At 37.1% G+C, this 23191-nt stretch overlaps 1 protein-coding gene across 1 annotated transcript; it reads right to left on the bottom strand.

The window, feature by feature from the left end:
* Positions 1-1687: 1687 nt before the first annotated feature.
* NAA30 (N-alpha-acetyltransferase 30, NatC catalytic subunit) lies at positions 1688-22363 on the bottom strand. Its single transcript, XM_082618441.1, has 5 exons — positions 22044-22363; positions 20998-21778; positions 16098-16221; positions 14273-14328; positions 1688-5137 (listed from the first exon to the last, which is right to left on the bottom strand). Exons 2-5 carry the CDS (start codon positions 21775-21777, stop codon positions 5000-5002), a joined length of 1098 nt encoding a protein of 365 aa, XP_082474567.1. The 5' UTR covers position 21778; positions 22044-22363; the 3' UTR covers positions 1688-4999.
* Between the last annotated feature and the right edge of the window lie 828 nt (positions 22364-23191).

Genomic DNA, 23191 nt, shown 5'->3' with positions numbered 1-23191 from the left:
CAGGTGTTTGCCATCTCCACGCCTGCTCTTTTGATGAATTACACTTACTAGATGTCCAGCCAGAATCAAGATTGACACACCGTGGCCAGAGCTCTAACACAGGAAAATAAATCTGGTTCTCTCAGAAACAAAAACACTTGCCCTTGTATCAACATACATAATCTTCTAGAATTTAGAAAAAAAGGTATAAACATGATACACCTCCATGTTTCAGTTTGACCACTCATAAAATGAGAAATAACCAATCTCATTTACAGGTAAAATTATTTCAAATTCATCTAAAATGAGAAGTTATTAGGCTTAATGATGTAAAATATTTTAATGCTAAAAAGATGAGTCTCATCAGAAACCAATTTTTGGCACTTGAATCTCGGAACCTCTGCAACCCAGAGAACTACCAAATAATAAAAACTTAAAGGGTGGCTTTTCTCAGAATGGCTAATTCACGACAGGAGCAGGGAGAGGGGTGGTGACAAATACTGTTTTAATGAAATAGATTTTCGACATAAATACTGTAGGTATACTCTTTTGTATAGAGTACATTGCTCAGAGGCAATTTTTAATCATGATCCTATTTCATTCTTCAATTAATTAGACAGTAGTCTTTAAAATATCCTTTCCAAAAGCTGCTTTCCTCAGTTATTGCTAAATATTATCTAAAGCTATGCTATCCGGTGCAGGAGCCACTAACCATCTGTGGCTGTGTAAATTTCAATTAGTTAAAATTAAAAATCCAGTTCTTCAATCATACTAGCCTTTCTTCAGGGGTTCAGTAGCTACGTGACTAGTGACTACCATATTGGAGAGCACAGATTAACATTTCTGTCAAAAAAACGTGCTATGGGACAGCTCTGAATCTGAAGAAAGTGCATTGTGCTATCTGCTCATGAAATGTTTCAAACTCATGTTTAGAAAGTTGCTTAAAAGTATCACTGTATCTCTAGGCTACAGGTTATTATTGATCTCTGTTCATAGGTGTGAAAGAACGGTATCAACTTTCTGGTCCTTATTAAGACAATTTATGAAGTATTTAGAATTCCATATAGGGCCCAAGGGAAACATGAACTCAGATATTTTCACTACATGACTATAAAAGAACAAAGTGAAGATCTGACAGGCATGATGAAAGTAATTTAGCAGTCCCAATTAAAACAGATCTCTTCTTCCACTAATATCCTTAAGTCTTGAAATATGAAAGAATACGTAACTGCCATTTAAAGCTTCTCACAAGAATGGGACAAAAAGCCCTTTAGATATTGCTCTATTTTCCTTTGGTCCTAGCAAGGGGAAAACAAAACAAAACATTTCTTAAGTATAAACAAAAAAGAGTAAATTAAAATAAAAACTGTCTTACAAATAAATCGCTATGGGACAAGGACAGAAAAACAAGTTTTGGTTTAATGCATGAGAAAATGCTCTCATTTGTATTGATTGCTGATATATGAGCTAATAACTCTGAATACTTTTAGTAAAGTCAAGTTCATGTTGTTACTTTCAAATTTGTCAGAACACAAGGTGAGAGAGATAACAATTGTGTATCACTTCTTCCAAATAACTCTTAGATGCAAGGCAGGAATTGGGGAACAAAATAGATTGCCTATTTTTTCTTTTTTCTTCTTAGTAGGTGAAAGTAAAACAACTCGAACATAAAATGCACACAGCTGTATCTAAAAGAAAAATGCAAACACAACTTAACCATACTTTATTTGACTGCATCTTATTTAGACAGCTTGCACATTTCAAATCCCATTAAAACTCTCTCTCCAAAAGGATATGGGACAATAGAAGAAAATTATGCAGCAATATCCAGTCATCAAACAGCAGTCCAATATTTTGAGATACACATGATATTTTATAGATACTCAACTCATATCTGACGTCAATATAATTTATGGTTATATTTTTACAAACCTGAAAGCCCTATAACAATATAGCACTCATTTTAGTGATGTCATGGTGCACTGAAAAGTAACTCTGATGCACTACCAATTTGCTTTTATCTATGCTCCTGGAAAGTGATGAACTTTATGATTTTTAGACACCATAATAAATATACACATCCAGTCTTATACATGTCAGCCAATACCATAACACAGGGCAAGGTAAAGTTAAAACATGTGACAAACAAACTTCTTTACATAGATTTGTCAAGCAAATGGGGAGGGTACTTTGGGGAAGAGGCAGAAAATATTAAAACCAATTTTTAATAGTAATTTTTTTTTTTTTTTTTTTTGCTGGCTTCAGCTTCAAAACTACTGTCTGGTTTATGATCTGTGGACTTCTCTAGTTTCATCCTAATGTAAGGGAAATTATAATCAGCCCACACATTAAAATGGTAGTATACCCGTTAGCTTCTTCAATACTAACATATATAGCTTCATGGTAGCATGTATAAAAATGTTCAGCAGTAGCAACTGCCAAACCAGTGTCAGTGGATAGTACAGTCAGTCTTAAAGAGGCAGCACCCCATTAAAAGAAAGTTGCACCAATTTTGCTCAGTTTTAGCCAAGTGAACTCGCTCTATCAATTTTCAATGGAGCTGTTTTAAGATTATATAAGAAAAATGAAAGCCCAATATCAAAAATTAAGTTAATGTCTGATGCTACTTCACCTGAAATGGAGACTTAATTTTGGTGCTGGGTTACCATGCTAGAGGATAAAATTTTAGTCCACTTAAGTAAACAATTTCTGCACACCCAATTAAAGACACAAGGTAGACACAGATATTCAACAAACACCAGCTAAACAATATGACAACCATTTGACTTTTCAGTCACACAGTTAAGTTCGTGTTTAAAACACCCAGTCAATTCAGCAAAATTTGGTCAATTCTGGGTGAAAAGGTCAGTAGTGATGGTTTCATTGACAATCTGCCAAAAAATTAATGGCTGAACTAAAATTCTAGCGTGTATTTACTTTAGAACTGTCCTCATTAGTGAGTCAAGCAAATGTACGTTCATCAACAATCATTACCTATGAACCAGCAAGTCAAATATAAAGTGGTGAGATAAAATTTGATAATGAAAGTACTGAACTATTTTATTAGTTCAATTCCCTCCATATTAAAAATAACAGAAGCATCATTATGATTGGTATTCCTCTAAGTGCTAGAGTCCAAATGAAGTCTGACCAAAAACGTACTCAAAGTGGTCACCTGGAAAGCTGAGTATTGTGTGGTCTTCATATTTTTAATGTAACCAGTATTCTGCCCATTAAACTTTCAAGGCAATATAAAATGGAAAGAAAAAGTTTTCTTTAAAAATAAGGAACTATAAATGATCCCATCAGCAGGAAGATTTTATTTTCACCAAATTTATGTATTTTTATTTTAAAAATACTTGTCACCATGTTCACTTTCAAGATACTACACTGAGCAAGGAGCAGCTTTCCCTTAAAAAAAACAAAAAACAAACAAACAAAATAACAAAAAGGCAACAAACTTTCCTGAAAGGGGGCTTTTACCAACTGTTAATGGAGGTAGGGTTTTTAAAAATACAGTAATTATAGCCATAAAATAAAATTCAAACCAAATCCTAGAGCAGAAGTAAAGCATATCCAAATTAATGAAAAAACAATACATTCCTACAAAACATTTTTCACAGAGAATGAATCTTTTCTTTAATGGGTACCTAGGTTTTCCAGTCAAATAAATTATCCATCACAGGTTTCCTGACTTAATTGAAAGCAATCAACTTTAAAATTAATTACATTGCACAGATTGGCCAAAACACAATGTAACTAATGAACATGGTGATGGCTATTAAGAAAACCTATAGAACTCATTCCAAGAATTTTCCATTTCTCCCTTTTGTTTTTCTGGGAACTAATAAAGCAAAGCTCCCCCAAGAATTTGCACAAGTAAGTGAAAAGAAAATAAAATCAGTTTAAAACAGATACAGTGCACCTTGGAATTTATTTTCAAGACCAAGAACCAAAAGCGAAGCATTTTAAGAAATGGAAGCAATGTGAATCCAAACCAGGTGGGAAAAAAGTTCCAACTACTTTGTAAAAGCTGTTCCTCACAGCTTAGCAATAATTTTGATTAAATAAAATCATACCAATTTAATTTTTCCACTCTTTTCCAAAAATTCCCTCACTCTCAAAAAAAAGTGCATCTAAAACCCAGCAATTCCCGGCTTCATCAACTTTTCTCATCCCTTTTGAGTCATTTCTCAAAGATTTTCCAAGTAGATTCAACTTCTTACTGTAAGAAAAGAAGGGACTTCTACAGTAAACCACTCTGTCACTCACCTGGAAAAAGTATCCAAATTATAAAAATCTGAAATAATTTATTACCAAATTTAGAATTTAAATAAAAACAAAAGTTTGCTTGCAAAGGCCTTAAAGAAAAGGAAAAGGTAGCATGCATTCAAAAACTATAGAGATGAAGACAAATATACTTAACTACACAGGCACTGGCAGACGCAATTTAATTGTTATCTTTACTCATTGTTAAGACACACCCAACCCTACATAACATTTTTTTTCATTCACTAATCACTGAGGTACCAATATTCAAGAATGGAAATTTAATATAGAAAAAATAAAACCTAAAATTGAAGCTTTTCCCCCACCCCCTCAGAAAACTATGGCAGGTTTCGTGTGAAATGTTAGTATACTCAAGAGATTTTTACAATCTACATTGGCTTTTTTAAGGAACAAAAATCATGTTCCACTTCCTGGTTCTGTGATAAAATTATCACTGTGTAAATAACAATGTCAGCAGACTTTGCAAATGAACAAACAAATCTTGGCTATCAACTGGCACATCTTGTTGGTACCAAAAGAACTCTTTAAGTTTAAAACAATCTCTTTTAATTCAGAACAAATGCGCCATGCCAAAGTGCAACAAATATTGTGCGACACTCAAATGAGACACTGACAGATAAGAGCTGCATGGAAATCACTAAATCCACCTGCAAAGCAATTCTGTACAAATTGCATTGCATGCAAAGGTCGATTCTGCATCGTTGGAAAGTTGTTCCTTGATGTCAGTTTCTCAACGCAGCCACAATTTAAGTCGCAGTGCATCAACTCCATTTAAATAGTATCTGAACAGCCTCTTATCTCGAACAAAACCAAGATTTTCATAAAGTTTCAAAGCAGACTTATTCGTTATTTCTGTTTCCAAAACAACCTTCAAAAAAAGAGAAAACTAAGTTATAATTTTATAATATTTGAAACTAATTTATAATTTCATAATTTGACAAATCACTTATAAACAATAAGATCAAATATTTAAGAAAAAGAAACTACATTTAATTGTTTTAGAGTTGATGGTGAAAACAGTAAATATTAATGATGTACAGGAAGAACCCAGAAAAACAGTTATCAGAATTATAAAAGTCATTCTCTCTCAGGGCAAGGCGGGGTGGGAACACTGGGGACATTTTCTTTTCTATTGATTTTTGTGAAATGTTTGGAACTTTTAGCAATGAGAATATACGTTTTATACTAAAACAAAGATGAATTCGTTCCCTGTATAGTGTGACCAAAAAATGAAGAAAAAAATCAACAATCAAAGATTTAAGAAAATAAACCAGTACTTGAAACTATTCAGATTGACCTCCAACTCCTATATTTTCATTAATATGTCATCCTTTATCCTGGCAACAACTACCATATTTGTCTACGGTCAAGACCAGAGTCTGAAAACTATCGTCCTTAGACCAAATATGCCTGCTGCCTGTTTTTGTAGATAAAGTTTTATTGAAACACAGCCATGTCCATTGGTCTGCATGATGTTTATTGCTGCTTTCTCAATACAACAGCAGACCTGAGCAGTCGCACCAGAGACCTGTGGGCTGCAAAGCCTAAAATATTTACCATCAGGCTCTTTGTAGAGAAAGTTTGCCAAACCTAGATCAAAGGTACCAAAACTTTAGTGTACCTGGAGGGCTTATTAAAACAGTTTGCTGCACCTCCCCTCCAGAGTTTCTGAGTAGGTTTGGGGTGGTGCCCAAGAATCTGCATTTTGAAAAAATTGCCAGGTGATGTTGATTGCTGCTGGTAAGGAGATGACATTCTGAGAACTACATTCTGAGAATGTCTAGACACTATGGATATCAACATTTAACAGAGGTATTAACTTCTATCTGGGTCTTTTAAAATATTACTGAACCAGTGGCCCTGACAATGAAGAACTGATACTTTTGACCATTATGTGATGTTCTTCTACTTTACTTCTACCTTCCCCTACCAAAATATCCTCTATCCCATCCTCCCAACTTTTACATACATAGCTCTATTTGCTTTTCTATTGATTCTCTACTTACCTCACTGAGAATCAACACAGTGAGTCAGTTACTGTCGGGATGTTATAACCCTGAGGTGTTTGGAGTGGGAAAAAAGGGCAAAGTATAATTAAACAAAGGCCCAAGTAAAGCCTATGAGTCTCTTCCTGTTCTATCGCAAGCCATAAAAAAAAATCTGACAAGAATTCAAGCAACAGATATAAATAATAGAGAAAAGACTGTACTTCAACTCACCGGATCCAAAAAACTGATGATCAACTCCTCTACAATTCCGCACATCAGTAACAAGGTCTCCATCCCATCAATGTCTCAAACCTAAAACCTAAGAGTCATCTCTGTACTTCCTTCCTCTCCACACCCCTACATACATCCAAGCATTGAGTATTTCAATTTTCTCTCTTAAATCTCTCTTAAACTGATCCTCTTCTTTCTATCCCCATTGACAACATTCTAGTCTAAGCTGCCATCAACTTTTATTATAAATACAAGAACCTCCTAACCCAAACGTCTCCCACTCTAAGTACAGTGATGCTCGTTAATTCCCTGCTTACAACCATTTATTGACTCTCTTTTGTCCTCAAGAAAACGTCCACAATCTAACAGTAATCTAAGGAGACCTAAAAGGTCCATCAAGATATGGCCTCTACCTACCTTGCTAACTGTGCTTTAGGTCTCCTCCCCTTACTCGCCACGATCAACACTAAACTTTCAGTTTCTGGAACCCACCATTAACTTTCCTACCTTAGACCTTTCACATAAGCTGTTTTCTCTGTCTGGAAGAACACTCTTCCCATCCTCCTCTTCTTGCTTTTGGCCTTAGCATGTCACTTCCAGACTGCAGAGTATCTCTTTCCCCTCATAGTACCCCACAGCACTCGGCACTGCTCCTTGTTCAACTGTACTTTCATTCAATGTTTGATGAATATGACATCTTTCCCAGCTGGTGAACCCAACAATGACAGGGATCATGGGTACCTTGTTCACAGCCATTTCCTCTGCACCTAACACACTGCTTGACACATAGAAGGCTCTTAAACATGTGTTAATTATATATGCCCTTAGTACCTTTCATTATATTACATACATGACATAAATAGGAAACAAACGAAAGTACTGCCAAGCTTTTAAATGACCAGAGTACTTAAACAGAAAGTATCATCTTACGGCAATTACCTATGCAAACAACTCATGAGAGCAAATCACACACTAACCCAAACTTTAAAAAGATCTAAAAACAAGTAATTAATAGTTCAAGATCAAGGGAAAATGTTCCTATAAAAGTTATACAGCAAGCAAACTTGTTTGAGTTGTTGCAGCTTTATTGCTTCTCATATTAATTGTTTTGATTTAACATTTTAGCTGTAATTAGGTGCTGGCATAAAACAGAATTCCAGGAATTACTCAAGAGAATAGTTCCCAACTGGTAAATTGCATTGACCAGACTGGGGTGTTCCAAACTGGAGGATAGCATACATTACTGAACATTAAACAATGAAAATAAAATTAAAAGATGAAACTAAAAATTAAAAGATGAAAATAAAAACTCAACAATTTCTCTCTGCTCTTAAAAAAATGGAATTTAATGTTCAGTAATGTATGCCATCCTCCAGTTTGGAACACCCCAGTCTGGTCAATGCAATTTACCAGTTGGGAACTATTGTCTTGAGTAATTCCTAGAATTCTGTTTTATGCCAGCACCTAATTACAGCTAAAATGTTAAATCAAAACAATTAATATGAGAAGCAATAAAGCTGCAACAACTCAAAACTTAGAACTGATTTCACAGAAATAAAAAGGAGAGTGACAGTGTAAAAAAAAAAAACTAATACTTTTTGAAGGCTTACTAAGTGCTATGTAAAGCATTTCACATGCATTATCTCATATTACATGCATTTGTCATAATGTTATTTTCACAAGAACCCTATGAAACAGATATATTTCTAACTTACAAGTGAATGAAACTCAAGGCCATCAGTAGAACAAGAATAGACCAGACTCCAAATGTGAACTAGAGTTTAATAGTATCCACTCTTCTGTACCTGTGATTGCATCCCAAAGTAAAACAAAGCAGCGAATGGGAGATCTAACATAATGAAGGGGGTCCAAGTCCATATTCATTAATATCTAGCAATCTAAAATATTCAAAACACAGCTGAGGCTAACTATAGCTACATAAATATACACTTGACGTGTAAGTTAAGCGTTGAATTCAGGTTTTTTGGCATCCTAACAGATTAATAAAATAAAGCCCAATTTACAGAAGAACATTACACAAAGGGCTAACACCTTGGTTAAAATGAAAAGATTCTCTCAGCACACTCACATTCTCTAATCAAAGAGATCATGTATTATTTGACACAACAGAAAATGCCACAAAAAAAGTAACTACTTTTTAACACTTAATTACGAAATTCTTATAAACACACTAAAAGAGAATCTGGGTTTATACTGGAAACTCTCTATAAAATTATTCTTTTAGTCCACATCATGGGAATATTATATAGGAAGCCAAAGCGTAATAAGGTTATTTTAATCCTAAAGAAACTTGACCAAGTTGAATTCTACTTAACAGAAAATAAGGGTTACAGTGAAGTTCTACGGATTCTCTCAGGAACAAACCATTGTCAGGATGAGCCAAACCATTACAGTTTAGAAAGCCTTTTTTAATATTACAGGCTAGGAGCTCCTGGAGGGACAGCAAGCACTATTTTATTGTCTAGCACCTCACAGGCCTTACACCGACAATGCTGACTGAACAATTTTATTGCTCTTCATAACATCCCTTTAAGATCAGAATCACCATCACACTGCACAAAGAGACAGATTTTAAAAAGTTAAATGACTTTCCTATAATCACACAACTATATCGACAGAAGATGGATCTAGAACCCAGGCTTATCATATCCAGTTCTTTAACTAGGCCAAACTACTCAACCAAAAATCCTTACAGTTTAAATACTTCCATTTTACTCTGTTCTTTACCTAACAGCCTCTGTCTCACAGCCAAACTATATGTTTCCAATGAAACTAAAAATGTTAAACATATAATTATTAAACACAAAAAGCTTAAAAGTCATCTTGTACATTACCATAAAATGTATGTTATTTTGTTAACATGTAACAGGTTTATTATTGGTTATTTAAATAAATTTCCCACTGTTGGTGGGAATGTAAATTGCTACAGACATTATGGAAAATAGTGTGATGGTTCCTCAAATTAAAAATAGAACTATCATATGATCCAGCAATCACACTTCTGGGTATACAACCAAAGGAAGTAAAATCAGGACCTCAAAGAGGTCCCCATGTTCATTACAGCATTATCACAGTAGCCAAGATAAGGAAACAACATAAATGTTCATCAACAAATGGATGGATAAAGTGGTGTGCACGTATATATACATACACATACAAACACACATACTCTAGAATATTTTTTGGCCTTAAAAACAGAAATCCTGCCAGTGTGACAACATGGGTGAACCTGGAGGGCATTACCCGAAGTAAAATGCATCAAACATAGAAAAACAAGTACTGCGTGATCTCACTTATATGCAGAAACTAAAATAGTCAGACTTAATAGAAGCAGAGTGTAGAATGGTGGCTCCAAGGGGTTGGGGACAGACAAAAATAGGAAGATGCTGGTCAACTAAAAATGTTTTAAGGTCACATACTGCACACTTAACCTCCATTAAGAAATTCTGATTCCAGTATATTTTCATCATTTATGAGTTAGTTCTGAGTATTAATATCATAGTAACCATACCATAAATCTAAAAAAAAATTTGAAATTTAAATTTCCAGAGATGAAGATTTCAGGGACATCTACAGCTTAAAACGTAAAGTACTGTTCATCATGCTGCTCCATTCATTCTAATTTATGTCCAAAAAAAGTACATAAAAGTAAATGGCCACCATGTGGGTTCATTATTTTAGGTACACAAGAAAACTCATTCATGTTATTTGTATATATTTTTCTTACTGTCTCCCCTAATGTAAAACCCAAGCTCAAGAAGCTTCTCCTAGTAGCCAGTAAATGTTTGGCAGCCAGACCACATAGAAGAGTAACCAAATTCAAGCCAGATTAGCAATATAGGTAATGCATTTCTTATTCATGAAGTAATGAATCCACTTGTTTCTTTTTTTGATGCTATAACTTTTTAGTCAGATCCAAATATACAGAAAATGGAAAAGATCTTTAGCTACGCTGTTTAAACATATCTAATTCTGATATAAAAAGTTAGGAAAGTCATAGTAAGGCAAAATGAAAAGATCTATTAGACCAGAAGAATAATACCATTGTTATTTGGGCAAAAGCAAGATCTACATTTCAACTCTGTGAAATGTACAGATCTACATTTCAACTAACCTCGGTTTAATTCACTCTGAATTTATCTTAAAACGACAAGTGGCAACCAAAAGCAATATAAACGTGACTCAAGGTCATAAATAAATTCTGCAAACGGAACAGAAAGTAAAAATTGACTGGATGTGCATAGTAAAGCTTCATAGAGATTTCCAAATGTATCTCTCTTAATAGGCTCATAGATTCAAAAATCTCTCTCTGTAAGATTGAAAAAACAGCAGCACGACCTAAGCAGTAGAAAATGTAATTTAAAACCCTTCCCAAATGTCTTTCTGATAATTTGTCAAAATTTCTTAACACTTTAAAAGAAAGGAAGGTTGGCCTAACTTAATGAAAGTAACATCGCATGTCAGTTATTTTATAATTTGGTCATTGTATTCTTGGAGAATTATAATTTCAAAGTTTTCCTCAGAACAATGAATTATATACAAAACTATTTTTATATATAATTGCTTTTATCAAAAGGTACTTTAATAACTTGGTTAACCCTGCAGATATATATTTTTTTCAGATATATTTTTTATGTACACACACGCAAAAAAAAAAAGACGATTGCTGTTCTTAAAAGCTTAGAGAGAAAGCCAAGTTAAAAACTAATTAGGGCCTCCCTGGTGGCGCAGTGGTTGAGAGTCCGCCTGCCGATGCAGGGGATACGGGTTCGTGCCCCGGTCTGGGAGGATCCCATATACCGCGGAGCGGCTGGGCCCGTGAGCCATGGCCGCTGGGCCTGCGCATCCGGAGCCTGTGCTCCGCAACGGGAGAGGCCACAACAGTGAGAGGCCCGCATACCGCAAAAAAAAAAAAAAAAAAAAAAAAAAAAAACTAATTAGATTGGGAGATGGGGATTGACATATATACACTAATATGTATAAAATAGATAACTAATAAGAACCTGCTGTATAAAAAAATAAATAAAACTAAAAAAAAGAAAAGAACTAAAAAACAATTTTTAATGAAAAAAAAAAAAGACAAATCGAAATTCAAAAGTCCACCCCCCCCAAAAAAAAAGAGGCATAGATAAGATACTGGAGGCACAAAACTGATCATTCAACCAATATTTATGAACCATGTACTCCATCACAAATGCTGTACTAAGTACTAAGAAAGAATACAGCAGTAAACAAGAAAAGGTATCTCTGCTCTCAGTGGCTAAGGCACAGTCTCTGAACAAGTAAATTTAAGCATAGTAAGTATTACAGAAAGGGAGGTCAAGAAAACCAGAGAAGGTGCAATTGATTCTGTCCAGAGGATCAAGGAAAACTTAAAAGGAGTTGTTGATATCTGAATTGGGTCTTAAAGACTGAGAAGCATTTTAATAAGCTGAGGAAGACCAAGAAGCTACTGGGTCTAGCAAATACAAAGTAGTTACACTGGAGTGGAGGGGAAAGAAACCAAACCAAACAGGATGAGATGGTAACATAAGGAAGTAGAACCAAACAACACACTACCATCAAAAATTAGAAGGGTAAAGAGGACAGAAGAGTTTGTTGCTTATATGGTTTAAAACTCAATGAAAGGGAAAGTGAAAGCCTAATAAAGAGTAAGCAAGAGTTCTGTCCCTTTCTACAGCAAATCCTTTATCTGAACAATATGGGGCACAGATAACCAATTTTTTTAAACCATGGAAGACCTCCCTAGTCCAGAGGCAGAGCTATTCAAACTGCAAAACCCATCCACTTAAAACCATACAACAGAAATAAGTTCATGGAACTATACCCATTTCAGTCTAAGATTGAGTAAAACTCATTGCTTGAAAAGTAAGAAAAATGAATCAGAATTTTAGGCCCACAATGAATAGTTCTACCATAAAATGTATCACTAATTTAGGCCTTAACCTTAAGACTATAACAATATAACCGAAATCTCATCATTCCTCAGAACTTTCAAAGAAAAACCAATACTATTTAAACATTTGATCAGTTAAGGTAAAGCATACTACCTGTCTCATAGGCAGTAACTAGGAGAACTCAGCAAAGGCTTTCATAAGGGACATAATACTCCCTCCTTGTAACATCCCTGTTCACTGGGAACCACACTACTCAGTAGAGGATCAAAACATGGTCTTATCATCCAAAAGATTTCTCCGAACTGTTAATCAGCTTTTGTGAAGCCTGACTTCTATTCTTGATGAGCTGTCTAAGCCAATATAGCCATGGTCCATATTGGACTTACACTGATGAAAAAATTTATATTCAATTCTATACTCAAATTTTAGTTACCAATGATGTAATCAGGGCCACTGTACCTTTTACTTTTTGAAATTAAAAGCTGTGAATATGAGATCCTTTGCCACGTGCGAATTTTCTTATTTGGGGTAAAAAAATTAAATAGCCGTAAATCCCAGGATGTCCTCCCTGTGCTGCCCAATATGTCTGTAGGCTTTCTCATACAACCACCATTTAGTGTGATCTGTCAAACTACGAACTATGAATGTGGACAAGGAGCGTGAGAATACTCTGCTGTACATCTGTATGACATGGAATCCTGTTCATGAGTTACTGTTAAGTGGAAAAAGCAGGTATAGCAGAATAATAACTGTGATTTCATTTGTATAAAAAAGTATGGGTAAACATCTGCATTCACATGTGCTTAGAAAATGGGAGGATGCAAACTGCAAGATTAATAGCAGCTATAAGTGGAAAGAAAGATGAAGAGTTGAAAAGCGTGAAGATGGTAAAAGAAAGGACTTTGCAGCCCAAATACACACACACAAATAATGATGGTTAGTGACCGTGAATAAATTTTGTACCAGAAAAAAACCCCACTTAAAAAAAAGAAAAGTAACCAAAACAAGTTATTTATTACAGTCTGAGAAAAAAATTACCTAATTTCAAGTATTTTGAGAACTCTCTAAGGCATATTTGCCCTCCAATAATAAAGACAAGTGTTAGTAGTAACACTCATAAAATTACTAGCACAACTCTGGTCCTTCTTAGTCACCACTGTTATATTAAAGATATCTATACTTCCCTAGTTTATACTTATTCCCTTCCACATTACATAATAGTAAATCTTAACATTCCCAACCATCACTATTATTTATTGAGCACCTACCATATGTAAAGCACAGTGCTGCAAGATACAAAGAAACTACCTGCCTTCAGGCCTTACAAACAAGCTGAAGAGAGAAGACACTTTTATGCTAATTTACAGAGAGCTCTACATTTAAAAAGCAGTTGTCTTTCCCCCCTCCAGCCTTATTATTTAATGCTGAGATTTTTTCAAATGTGAAATGTTCTTCATATGGGCTGACAGTTGGCCCACAGGAAAAAAAAATATATATATATATATTATTTAGAGAGAAACCAAAGCCAATACACAAGTAAATTATAATAAGGTTTATAATAAAAGCTACCTTAAATGATTTAACTGATAACAAATCAGAGCTCTGAATACCAGTTATTTACTGAAAATATCTAAAATTTTACCTTTACATTCTGACACAAATTTTAGCTCCCATTATCATCTTAAAATTTGTTCTAGGTCAAAATTCATGTGTTTTTAAATGGAATATAATTTTCAGCACAAGTTACATTTGTATAATAATAGCTTGCAATGAAATCTGCAGTACAATTTATTATGGGCTATTTATAAAAATACCCAGTAGAATACAGCCCAGGATAAAAGGTCTTAAACATTTAGGAAGACTTACCTCATCACAGTCTCCTTCAACCATAGCATATATAGCTTTCTTAACCAAGTTAGTACCTAGAATATAGAGCTGAGTATTAATGAAGTAAAAAATGTAATTAGTTTCTTAAAAATACCTAATTATAATATTCATAAGAAGCAAAGAAATGTCAAATGCTAGGTTCTACCCTGAATGAGATACACAGATTATCTCAAATTAAGTGGGAAAAAAAATTTAGACTTAGAACTGAGAGGCCAATAGGACCTGTGCATAGCAATACAAGTTTCCTCTTGAAAGACCTATCTCCTGATATATATCCTTTTCTCAAGTGTAAATGCTATTTAATTCCAAGAGAAAAGGTAAGATATGGCCAGAGCAACCCAGGAACGTCTTCAGCTGGTAAGAACTCACTCCATGACCTTTGAGCCAATCTTGCCAAAGATCACACCAGAATTGCTGTGACCCAGAGTGCGCCCAAGACACTGTGTTAGTTTCCACAAACCTTATAGTAAGCCTGGGCACACCAAATGATGTCAGTGGTGTGTCTATATCCTAGTTTAGGGTCAGATATACTTAGCACATTAAAGGGAAAACAAATGCTAAATCTGATCTTAAGAGAAGAAATCCAAATTTTCTCTCTCAATTTTCAAACCATGAACATAAGCAAGCACACGTTACATGGGCCATACAAAATATGTCTGAGGGCCAGGATGCAATCTTCAAGCACTGGTTTCTGCCCTCTGAAGTAGCCAATTTGCCTATCATTTGCCATGAGTCCTTACCAGCTCTTTTTAATACATCAAAGACTCAAACTTGGCTTGTATAACAAGCCCAATTCATTAAACATCTTAGTGGCAAACTGTAACACTATAAGAAAAGTTGGCTGAACCTAATGTATAAAGTAAACCTATTCATAATGACTTCTCATGATGTCTCAGATTGTGTGAACCAGTCTTAAACTGGACATACACTCATAGTTTAAAAAAAAAAAAAAACTACAAGTGACAAAACTGCTAGTAATTAAATACTGGTACAGGCATCAAACTCTTTTTTCATGAATACTTACTTAGCTTCAGTACCTCTCAGAATCTGCCATGCTCACACAAGTGCTTTTCTACCTGATCCTCTATCTTGAACAGAGAGCCAGTAGGTCTTAGACACTATGACAGCTGTTCTTAACAGGCTTACATCATAGCCATCTGGGGAACTTTCAGACCTACTTCTAACAGGACAAATAAGATTCTCAAGGGGAGGGGCCTAAGCATTTGTTTTTAAACCACCCAGATGATTCTAATGACCATTATAAACCATGAGTATAAGATTAACTGCAAATGCCAGGAAGGGTAGCCCAGGAAAGAGATGAATTTGGGAATAGTAGTAAGAAACAATTCTTCTTTTTCCTGGTCCTTCCCGAATTGCTAATATAATGTTTGATGACTAGTACTAAATAATGGTAACAATTGCTCCATAATTTTGCCTTGATTGAGGACCATTTAACCCAAGTACAGACAGCTGCTTGAGTGCTGTGATCAAGCACCCTAATAATGCTATTAAAAACTGCAGAACTTAGTATAATGCAAAGCAGTTTGGATGTGATAAAAAAAAATGTCTGGAGATGAAAACTGATCACCTTCTAATTGTTAGAAAGACAATCTCTCAAATAATTAAACAGTAATAAAGGAAACAATTCATTTTTAAAACATTTTGAAAATATTTTGAAATAAAAGCCATTTTCTTCCCTCCGCTTCATGCTCATTTCTACATACTATTTACATTTAAGTCTTCTGCTTCAAAAAAAAAAAGAAAAGAACTTAGGCATTTTTTTGTGACATAATATTTTTCTTACCAATGCCATTTCTCCTGTATTTGGAATCCACGGCTAACATGGCTATATAACCTCTGCGGAACATCTTTTTGTGCATATCCAACTTGCAAACGATGGCACCTACACACTCTTCCCCTACCATGGCCTTAAAAATAAACAAACAGTTACAAAGAATACATTGCCATCAGGTATTGCATAATTACCCACAGAAACAGCAGCCAACCATTGGTCAGTGTTTCTGAGGGAGGAAGAAATAATGAGAATTCTAGCAAGAGAGCAGTCACAGAAGTGTCAGAAATCTAAATCCCAGAACTCCTTCAAATGTTCTAGTTTTAAAATCTTTCAACATTCTTTAGGACATGAATTTCTTAGGCTCATTATTAAAGCCTAGGGGAAAAAAAAAAGCAAATTTCCACATGGTAAACATTCAAGTACTTTATGAGGTGCTTATAATTAGTTGCAATAAAGAGCTACATGTTTAAGATTTGGGAAAGGGGAAACATGTGAAAATAATTTTTTTAAGAAAGTCTTTTCATTAGATATCACAAAATATTGTGAAACTTATCAACAGAGTACTATAAATTTATATTTAATTATAATAAAGTTTTAGTGAAAGACAGATAAAAGACATAATATTTATACCTGAATAATAGTTAGATTTTGATCAGGGAAAAAAAATCTAAAAGAAAAAGGATTATTTTTAAGGTATTCCTTAGATCCTACCTAAGGGGTTTTTGTTACTGAAGGACTACAAAAACTAGATATACGATGGTCTCATTTTTAGGGCTCTCCTGACAGTGTGAGTCATTGCCATAAAGCTCACAGAATATCTAGAACTCAAAACCAAAGCTTCATATTAAAGCAAAAGCTGTACTTTTTACAGAGCTTTCTATTTTAATAAAAATGTACAGCCTTCCAAAGATTACTTATTAAATAAAAGCTAATCAGCCTCCATTTTCATTAAAATTTCCAGTATCACCATTGAAAATATGTTTTTCAAAAATTCCATCACCAACAAAAAGTTCTAGTAAATATTGTACTCTGGTAAATATAAATAGGGCAATAGTTCCAATTGTTTAATAATGTGTCAGACAGAAATACTTGTTTACTGTAAAGAGCCCTCATAAAAAAAAATATGAAAGCTTCAAATCATCTCTTAATAAAATTAACTTTTCAGAAACTATTTCAACAACAAAAACCAGGAAAGGGTTAAAAAAATCAATAAGCAAAGCCCAATTTACACTTAATACCTCTCTTATCTTGAATCTGTTATGACTTTTTTTAGTTCATCATTCTGTAAATTGATTAAAAAGCCATTTTTTCAACTGTGGAGAAATCTTTAGGCAAGCTAATTCTAATCCATTTCACTCAAGCCTAAACTAGGTCAGGAGGGCTATTAATTTTATTTACTTATTTTAATTGAAGTATAGTTGATTTACTTTGAAGGGATATTAAATTTAACAATCTACACTAATTCATTTCTGTTTTATCAACACAATCCAGAATTATTTGGGGTCAATAAACCTCTAAAATTGTTATTTCCATTTTCATTCATGATAAATCAATTTGGTTCTTTCAAAATTCTTTTGAAAAGTAAAATTTCTTTCTGTATTAAGTCCTGAAACATATACAAAAGTTGCCTGGTTGAACAGCATTTTCTGATTGGAACATAACTTATTTCAGATAGATGTGTGTGGTTGTGTATGTGTGTGCATACATCAGAGATGAGAGGTACATTAAAAAAATTTTGACCTGACCTCATAAGCTAGGAGAAATGGAAATCTATACAAATCTATGATACAAAATTATAGGACAGCTACATTTCACAGTTAATAAACCATCCAAAAGGGGAAAAAATTAAAACCACTAGACACAATATAACTGGACAATACTTTCAACCTGGATAGGCATTTCAAACAAATCTTATTTGTCCTCGGACCAAGAAAGTAATAAGCAAACAAAGTATTATATTAGTTCACTCTTAGACTAGATTGATTTCTTACTAATCAAGAATCTATAGGAACAAAAATCAAGTTGTACACATCATTTAAAAATAAAAGCCCAATATATGATTCACTGTTATTAGTAAGATGTTTAGTGAGGAAGGCCAATTCTGTATTTTTTCCTGATAAATTGCTGATGAATATACACTTACAAGAATCACTGAACTGCATGTTAAGTTTTTACAAATAAAAGCTTCTGCACATACATTTGGAACTCATGCTATTAAAGTGTGTTCTTTTTTTCAAGGATGGAAACTGAAAAATTCCAGGCAAGATTAAAATTTAACTCTACAAGGCCAAATGCTTGTCAATCTATAAAACTTGAAAAATTTAAGTTGGGTGAAATACGGATTCCCAAATTCCAGAATATCACAAATAGGAAAACAGAGAAATCTGGAAATTTATATTTAGGACAAATAGCAGAAGTACTATAGTATATCACTGGTGATAAGTTTAAGAAGTTCAAAAAGGCACCAACAACTGAAAATACCATGAACTCAAAAGAGACAGAGATAAATTAGTTAAGCACAGAGTAAATGACAGTGCCTCCCATTTGTACAATACCATACTTTCACATCTGTTACAATTATTAGCAAGAATCATTAGAAACTGTCACTTTTGTTAGTCAAATATGGTCAAGTATTGGCGATTTTCTAAGGTTCAACCGCATATATTCCATTTGATCCACTGCAGGTTACTCATGGAAACCAGGAACATTCTGGAGATTTCTAGTCTCTTAATATCGATGTCTGCAAGGACAACTATTACTTGGTGAAGCACAACTTGGTGACACAAGGATCTTGGCTGAATGACTCAAGGGTATGTCATTTTTCAGCTTCTTAGCTGTTTCCATAATGACAGGCCAGGAGACCCGGGTTCTAGCTTTACATCTCTGGACACTAAATATCTGGAGATGTGAACATTTTAAGTCGCTCTGGTCTTTAAATTTTTTTTCATTAAAAAAAAAATGAAGCTGAACTAGATTATCTCTAGGACCCTTTATAGTTCTAAAATAGTATGAATTGAAATAAACATACACTTATATTTGTTTTAAATTAGTTCTCATGAGAAATTCAAATTTTTTAAACACCAATATAAAGGCCCCAGTTCCAAATGGCCTCTGATTTTTTAACTATTGTTTTATGCTCAATACGTCCAGATCCATACTTGCATTAGTAAACCTTACAGGTCAACCACTTGCGTATTATCACAATTTCTAGATATTCAGAGTTTAATGTTAAACAAACTGGCTATTAAGGGTTAAAGGTCAAATTAGCTGTTGAATTGGGAGGAGTCTATGTAAAATCAAAGTAAAGTTTACTAATATGCAGTTTATCAGAGTTTAAAATGGCAGACAAGTTGAGAGAGGTCTAGGTAATACCAGAACTCAAAAGTTGACTAATCATCACACATACACAACTATTTTCTGGAATTAACAGAAATACATACACTATTTCAATTTAAAGTGTAACTAAATTGTATGCTTTTGTGAATTAACTTACAATTAAATCAATCTACAATCGTCAGCATTTGTAATAGAATTTGATATGACATTTATAATAATGCTATGAAAACCATCTTCCCATATTCATTTGACACAGACGTGTCTTAGAACTTCTATTTTGATGCAACGGTTAGAATCCTGTAAGAGCAGTTTTGTGGAATATCAAATAGGTCCCAGTTTAAACAAACATACTAAACTGAAGTTTAACAAAGTGAATGCAGAAAACAGCACAGCTACCATTATCAACAATACTGAGGTTATATTTTCAGATCACCACCAAGCTACAGTATCAAAAAGACAGATTTCTTAAGTGTTGTCAAAGCATCTTACAGGGAATTAGTAAATGCAATTAAGTCAATTCTAAAACAACAAATAATGGTAGTGGCTTTTCCCTTCACACATCACGAAGCACTCCTTAAAAGCATGTTAGCTTTCTTCAATAAAATTCAATGGAAACAACATGCTTGTGAGTACATGATACAAAGCACATACCTGCCATCGATATCGAAGTGAAAGGTTTCATACAGACTGAAACTGGTCACTATTATTGGGAAACTACTGGTACTACTAGTACTGCATAAGTCAAACAACAAACATATTCAGCTTGTTTGGTTAAGCCAAGTCTTCTTTACTCATATATTAAGCAAAAAATTTCTGTCAACTACGTTACACACAAGCCAGCAATAGCACTAGAACTTCAGCATATCTATGACCAGCTTCTTTAAAAAAAAAGAAAAAAAATCAGATTAGTTAACAATTTCACACTTAGTTTCCTACACTCCCCAAAAGGGTATTTTGTTCAAGTTTCAGGAGCCTTTCAGCCACCAGAAGTGTTAGTAGCGCCTCCTGCAACCGTGCACCAGAAAGCAGGCTGGCTACAACTGTTAACTGCCCTGCTGAAGTAAAAGGAAACAATCTCCATAATTATGGAATACGCTCCTGAGATTTAATTGTCCAGTGTGGCCACAGCAAGTTTACTGACAATCATGTTCACCAAAACATGTTTATGCGTACACTCTTCCCTGATTATGGCTGTAACTGAGAGATTAATAAGGCCTGTATCCGAACAGAACCATGTTCAAATTAAATGACTGCAAAGTGCTTTGAGGATGAGGGAGGATGATTAAAGACGGTTAAACATGATTATAAGCTAATGTAAACAGGATACAAGACCCCCAACATGCATCACACAGGCTTATTGCATTTACATCAGTATCAAGTTAACCCGGATCATGAAGCCTTACCTTCAAAGCAGTTTCATTAAATAATTAGGAGTGCATACACGCACTTTACATCACGTAACGTACTATGAAATGCAGGATACATCCACTGCCACTCCAGCCCTCACACTCCCTGCCCCGCACGGCCTGGATCTCTCTGCTGGGTTCACCCTTTTTTCATTCCACCCACTTACCAAGAAGCACAGCTGTGGCCAGTTGTGGATAAAATATCTATAGGTATAAATGGAGTAGGGTTCAGACAGATCTTTGGTGATCAGTCTCATGATATCGGGCATTTGCAGCTCGGATTCATATCGGACATAACGTATAGTCCGATCCTCCCCAGGCTCAACCTCCCGGCCTGAAGGGCTTCTCAAACTGCAGCCGGCGGTCAGGGATGAAGACAGCAGCCGCACCTGCTCGTCTTCCTCCTCCTCCTGCTCCGGGCCCTCCGCCAGTCCATTGCGGGCCGCCGTGGGATCGCTCGCCGCCGCTGCCTCTGCGGGGCTGGGGAGCGCAGTTCTTGCATTATTGGGGAGGCAGGGAGGGGGGCTCTCGCCCGAGTGTACCCCGGCTCCTTTTGTTGCAGTCGCTCTGGGGCCCCCGGCGGGGGTGGCCGTGACCGTGGCCGCCTCGGCCGCGCTCAAAACCTTGCTCTTGAGGGAGGCGGCCGTCCGGAGGTGCCGCAGTTCGGGGTTGATCAATCCGTTGAGCTGCAGCTGCTCCTGCGGCGGCTGGGGGCAGCGGAGGCACGGATGCCCCTTGGCCGCCGCCGTCGCCTCGCCGCCCGCCGGGCTCCCGCCGCCGCCGCCGCCGCCACCGCTGGCTTCGTGCTCCTCGTCGTCCTCCTCGTCCTCGCTGCAGCAGGCGAGGGCGGCCCCCGCCGGGAAGGGACAGCGGGGCTCGGCCGCCGCCGAGGCCGGAGGTGCTGGTGGTGGGAGGAGGCTGCTAGGCCCAGGCGGTACCTCCGCCATCCTAGAGGAGACACAGACCGAGAGGGGAAGCCATGAGACCCGGCGTGCGAGCGCGGAGTAGAGGTAACGGGGGGCGGGGGGCGGCGAGGGTCGGGGGGAAACAAAGGCAGAAACCGTCCCTCACAGAGCTGGCGCCCCAATTCCGCGGGCCCCCCCCAGCTCTTCAGCGCCGCCCAGCTGCTCAGCCGGCCACCGTCCCCGTCCGCACGCGCCCATCCGCCAGCCCTGTCACCCGCGGCCCCTCCCCGTCCCCACCGCAGGCTCACCCCGCACAGGTCCCCGCCGCCACTGCCGCCACTCCTCTTCCTCCTCGGCTGCCGCCGCCTCCCGCACCGCCGCTGCTGCCTCCACCGCGGCCAAGGCTCACACTCAGCCGCCGTCGCCGTAAAGCGCCTCGGCTGTTACCCCGGGTAAAGTTTCCTGGGCCTGGCTTTACGACACTTCCCTGCCTGCCGGCTGCCGGGGCCGAGGGAAAGGGGCGTGAAGGGAGGTGACCTGTGGAGGGGCGGGGACGAAGGTGTCTCCTACGGGCCCCGGGGGAGGCCGCGTGCTAATGGGTGGGGCTGTAGGGCGGGGAAGTTGCAGAGAGCTTTGGAGTCACCAGCTCCCAACCCACTGTGCTCGGCCTTGGGGCTCAACCGCGGATCTTGCAACGCGAGGCCCGGGAAGGATGGGCGGGCCAGGCGCTCCCACGGAGCTGCCGCGAAGCCCGCCCGCTCCGGGCCTGCTGCTCCGGCCTTGGACAAGTCTCCTAAAAATGCTTTTCCTCAGCTGTACAACGTTTAACCTTAGATCTGACCGGGGGCGGGGGGAGGGCTACCCGCGTCCCTTAAAAATGGAGCAAATCTGGAGAGAAAAACCCCTGAAAAGGAGAGGAAGTTAAAAACTTTGAACTGTGAAAAATATGGGAATGACTGATGAAACCTGGTCGTTTGCAATGTGAATTAGGTTTAGTCTTTGCCCCTTCGAAGCAAGAGAAAGTGGACAGGTAGTCCTCTTCCTCTCTCCTTATCCCCTTCACCCCGCCCAGGAAAACTAGAAGTAAATGGGATTAACAGGTGTGGGGGCAGCTGCAAGCACGCCTGGGGAGGAGTTAGAGATGTTGAAAGAGAGTGACAATGGCTAAGAAGCACATTCCTAAACTTGTGACCCGAACTATGATAGGGTGAGAAGCACCAGTCAAGAGGTGTCCTGAACCTGTTCCCCGCCTGCTCTTAACAAGTGGTCCCCCTGCACGAATGCAGAGGGAAGAGAACTGCCGCACGCGCCTGAGCGGTAGGTTCCGCTCTTTCCGCTCTAGTCCACAGCCACGATTTCCATAAGAGGAACACAGGTAGTGTTAACTCACCAGCACACGGAGGAAGTTAAGTTTTTTAAACTGAATGTAGAACTGGGCAGGTCTGCAGCAGATGAA

Source organism: Mesoplodon mirus (assembly GCF_964341445.2).
Source record: "Mesoplodon mirus genome assembly, chromosome: 4".
Taxonomy (NCBI): domain Eukaryota; kingdom Metazoa; phylum Chordata; class Mammalia; order Artiodactyla; family Ziphiidae; genus Mesoplodon; species Mesoplodon mirus.
This window is presented reverse-complemented; position numbering and strand designations above follow the sequence as displayed.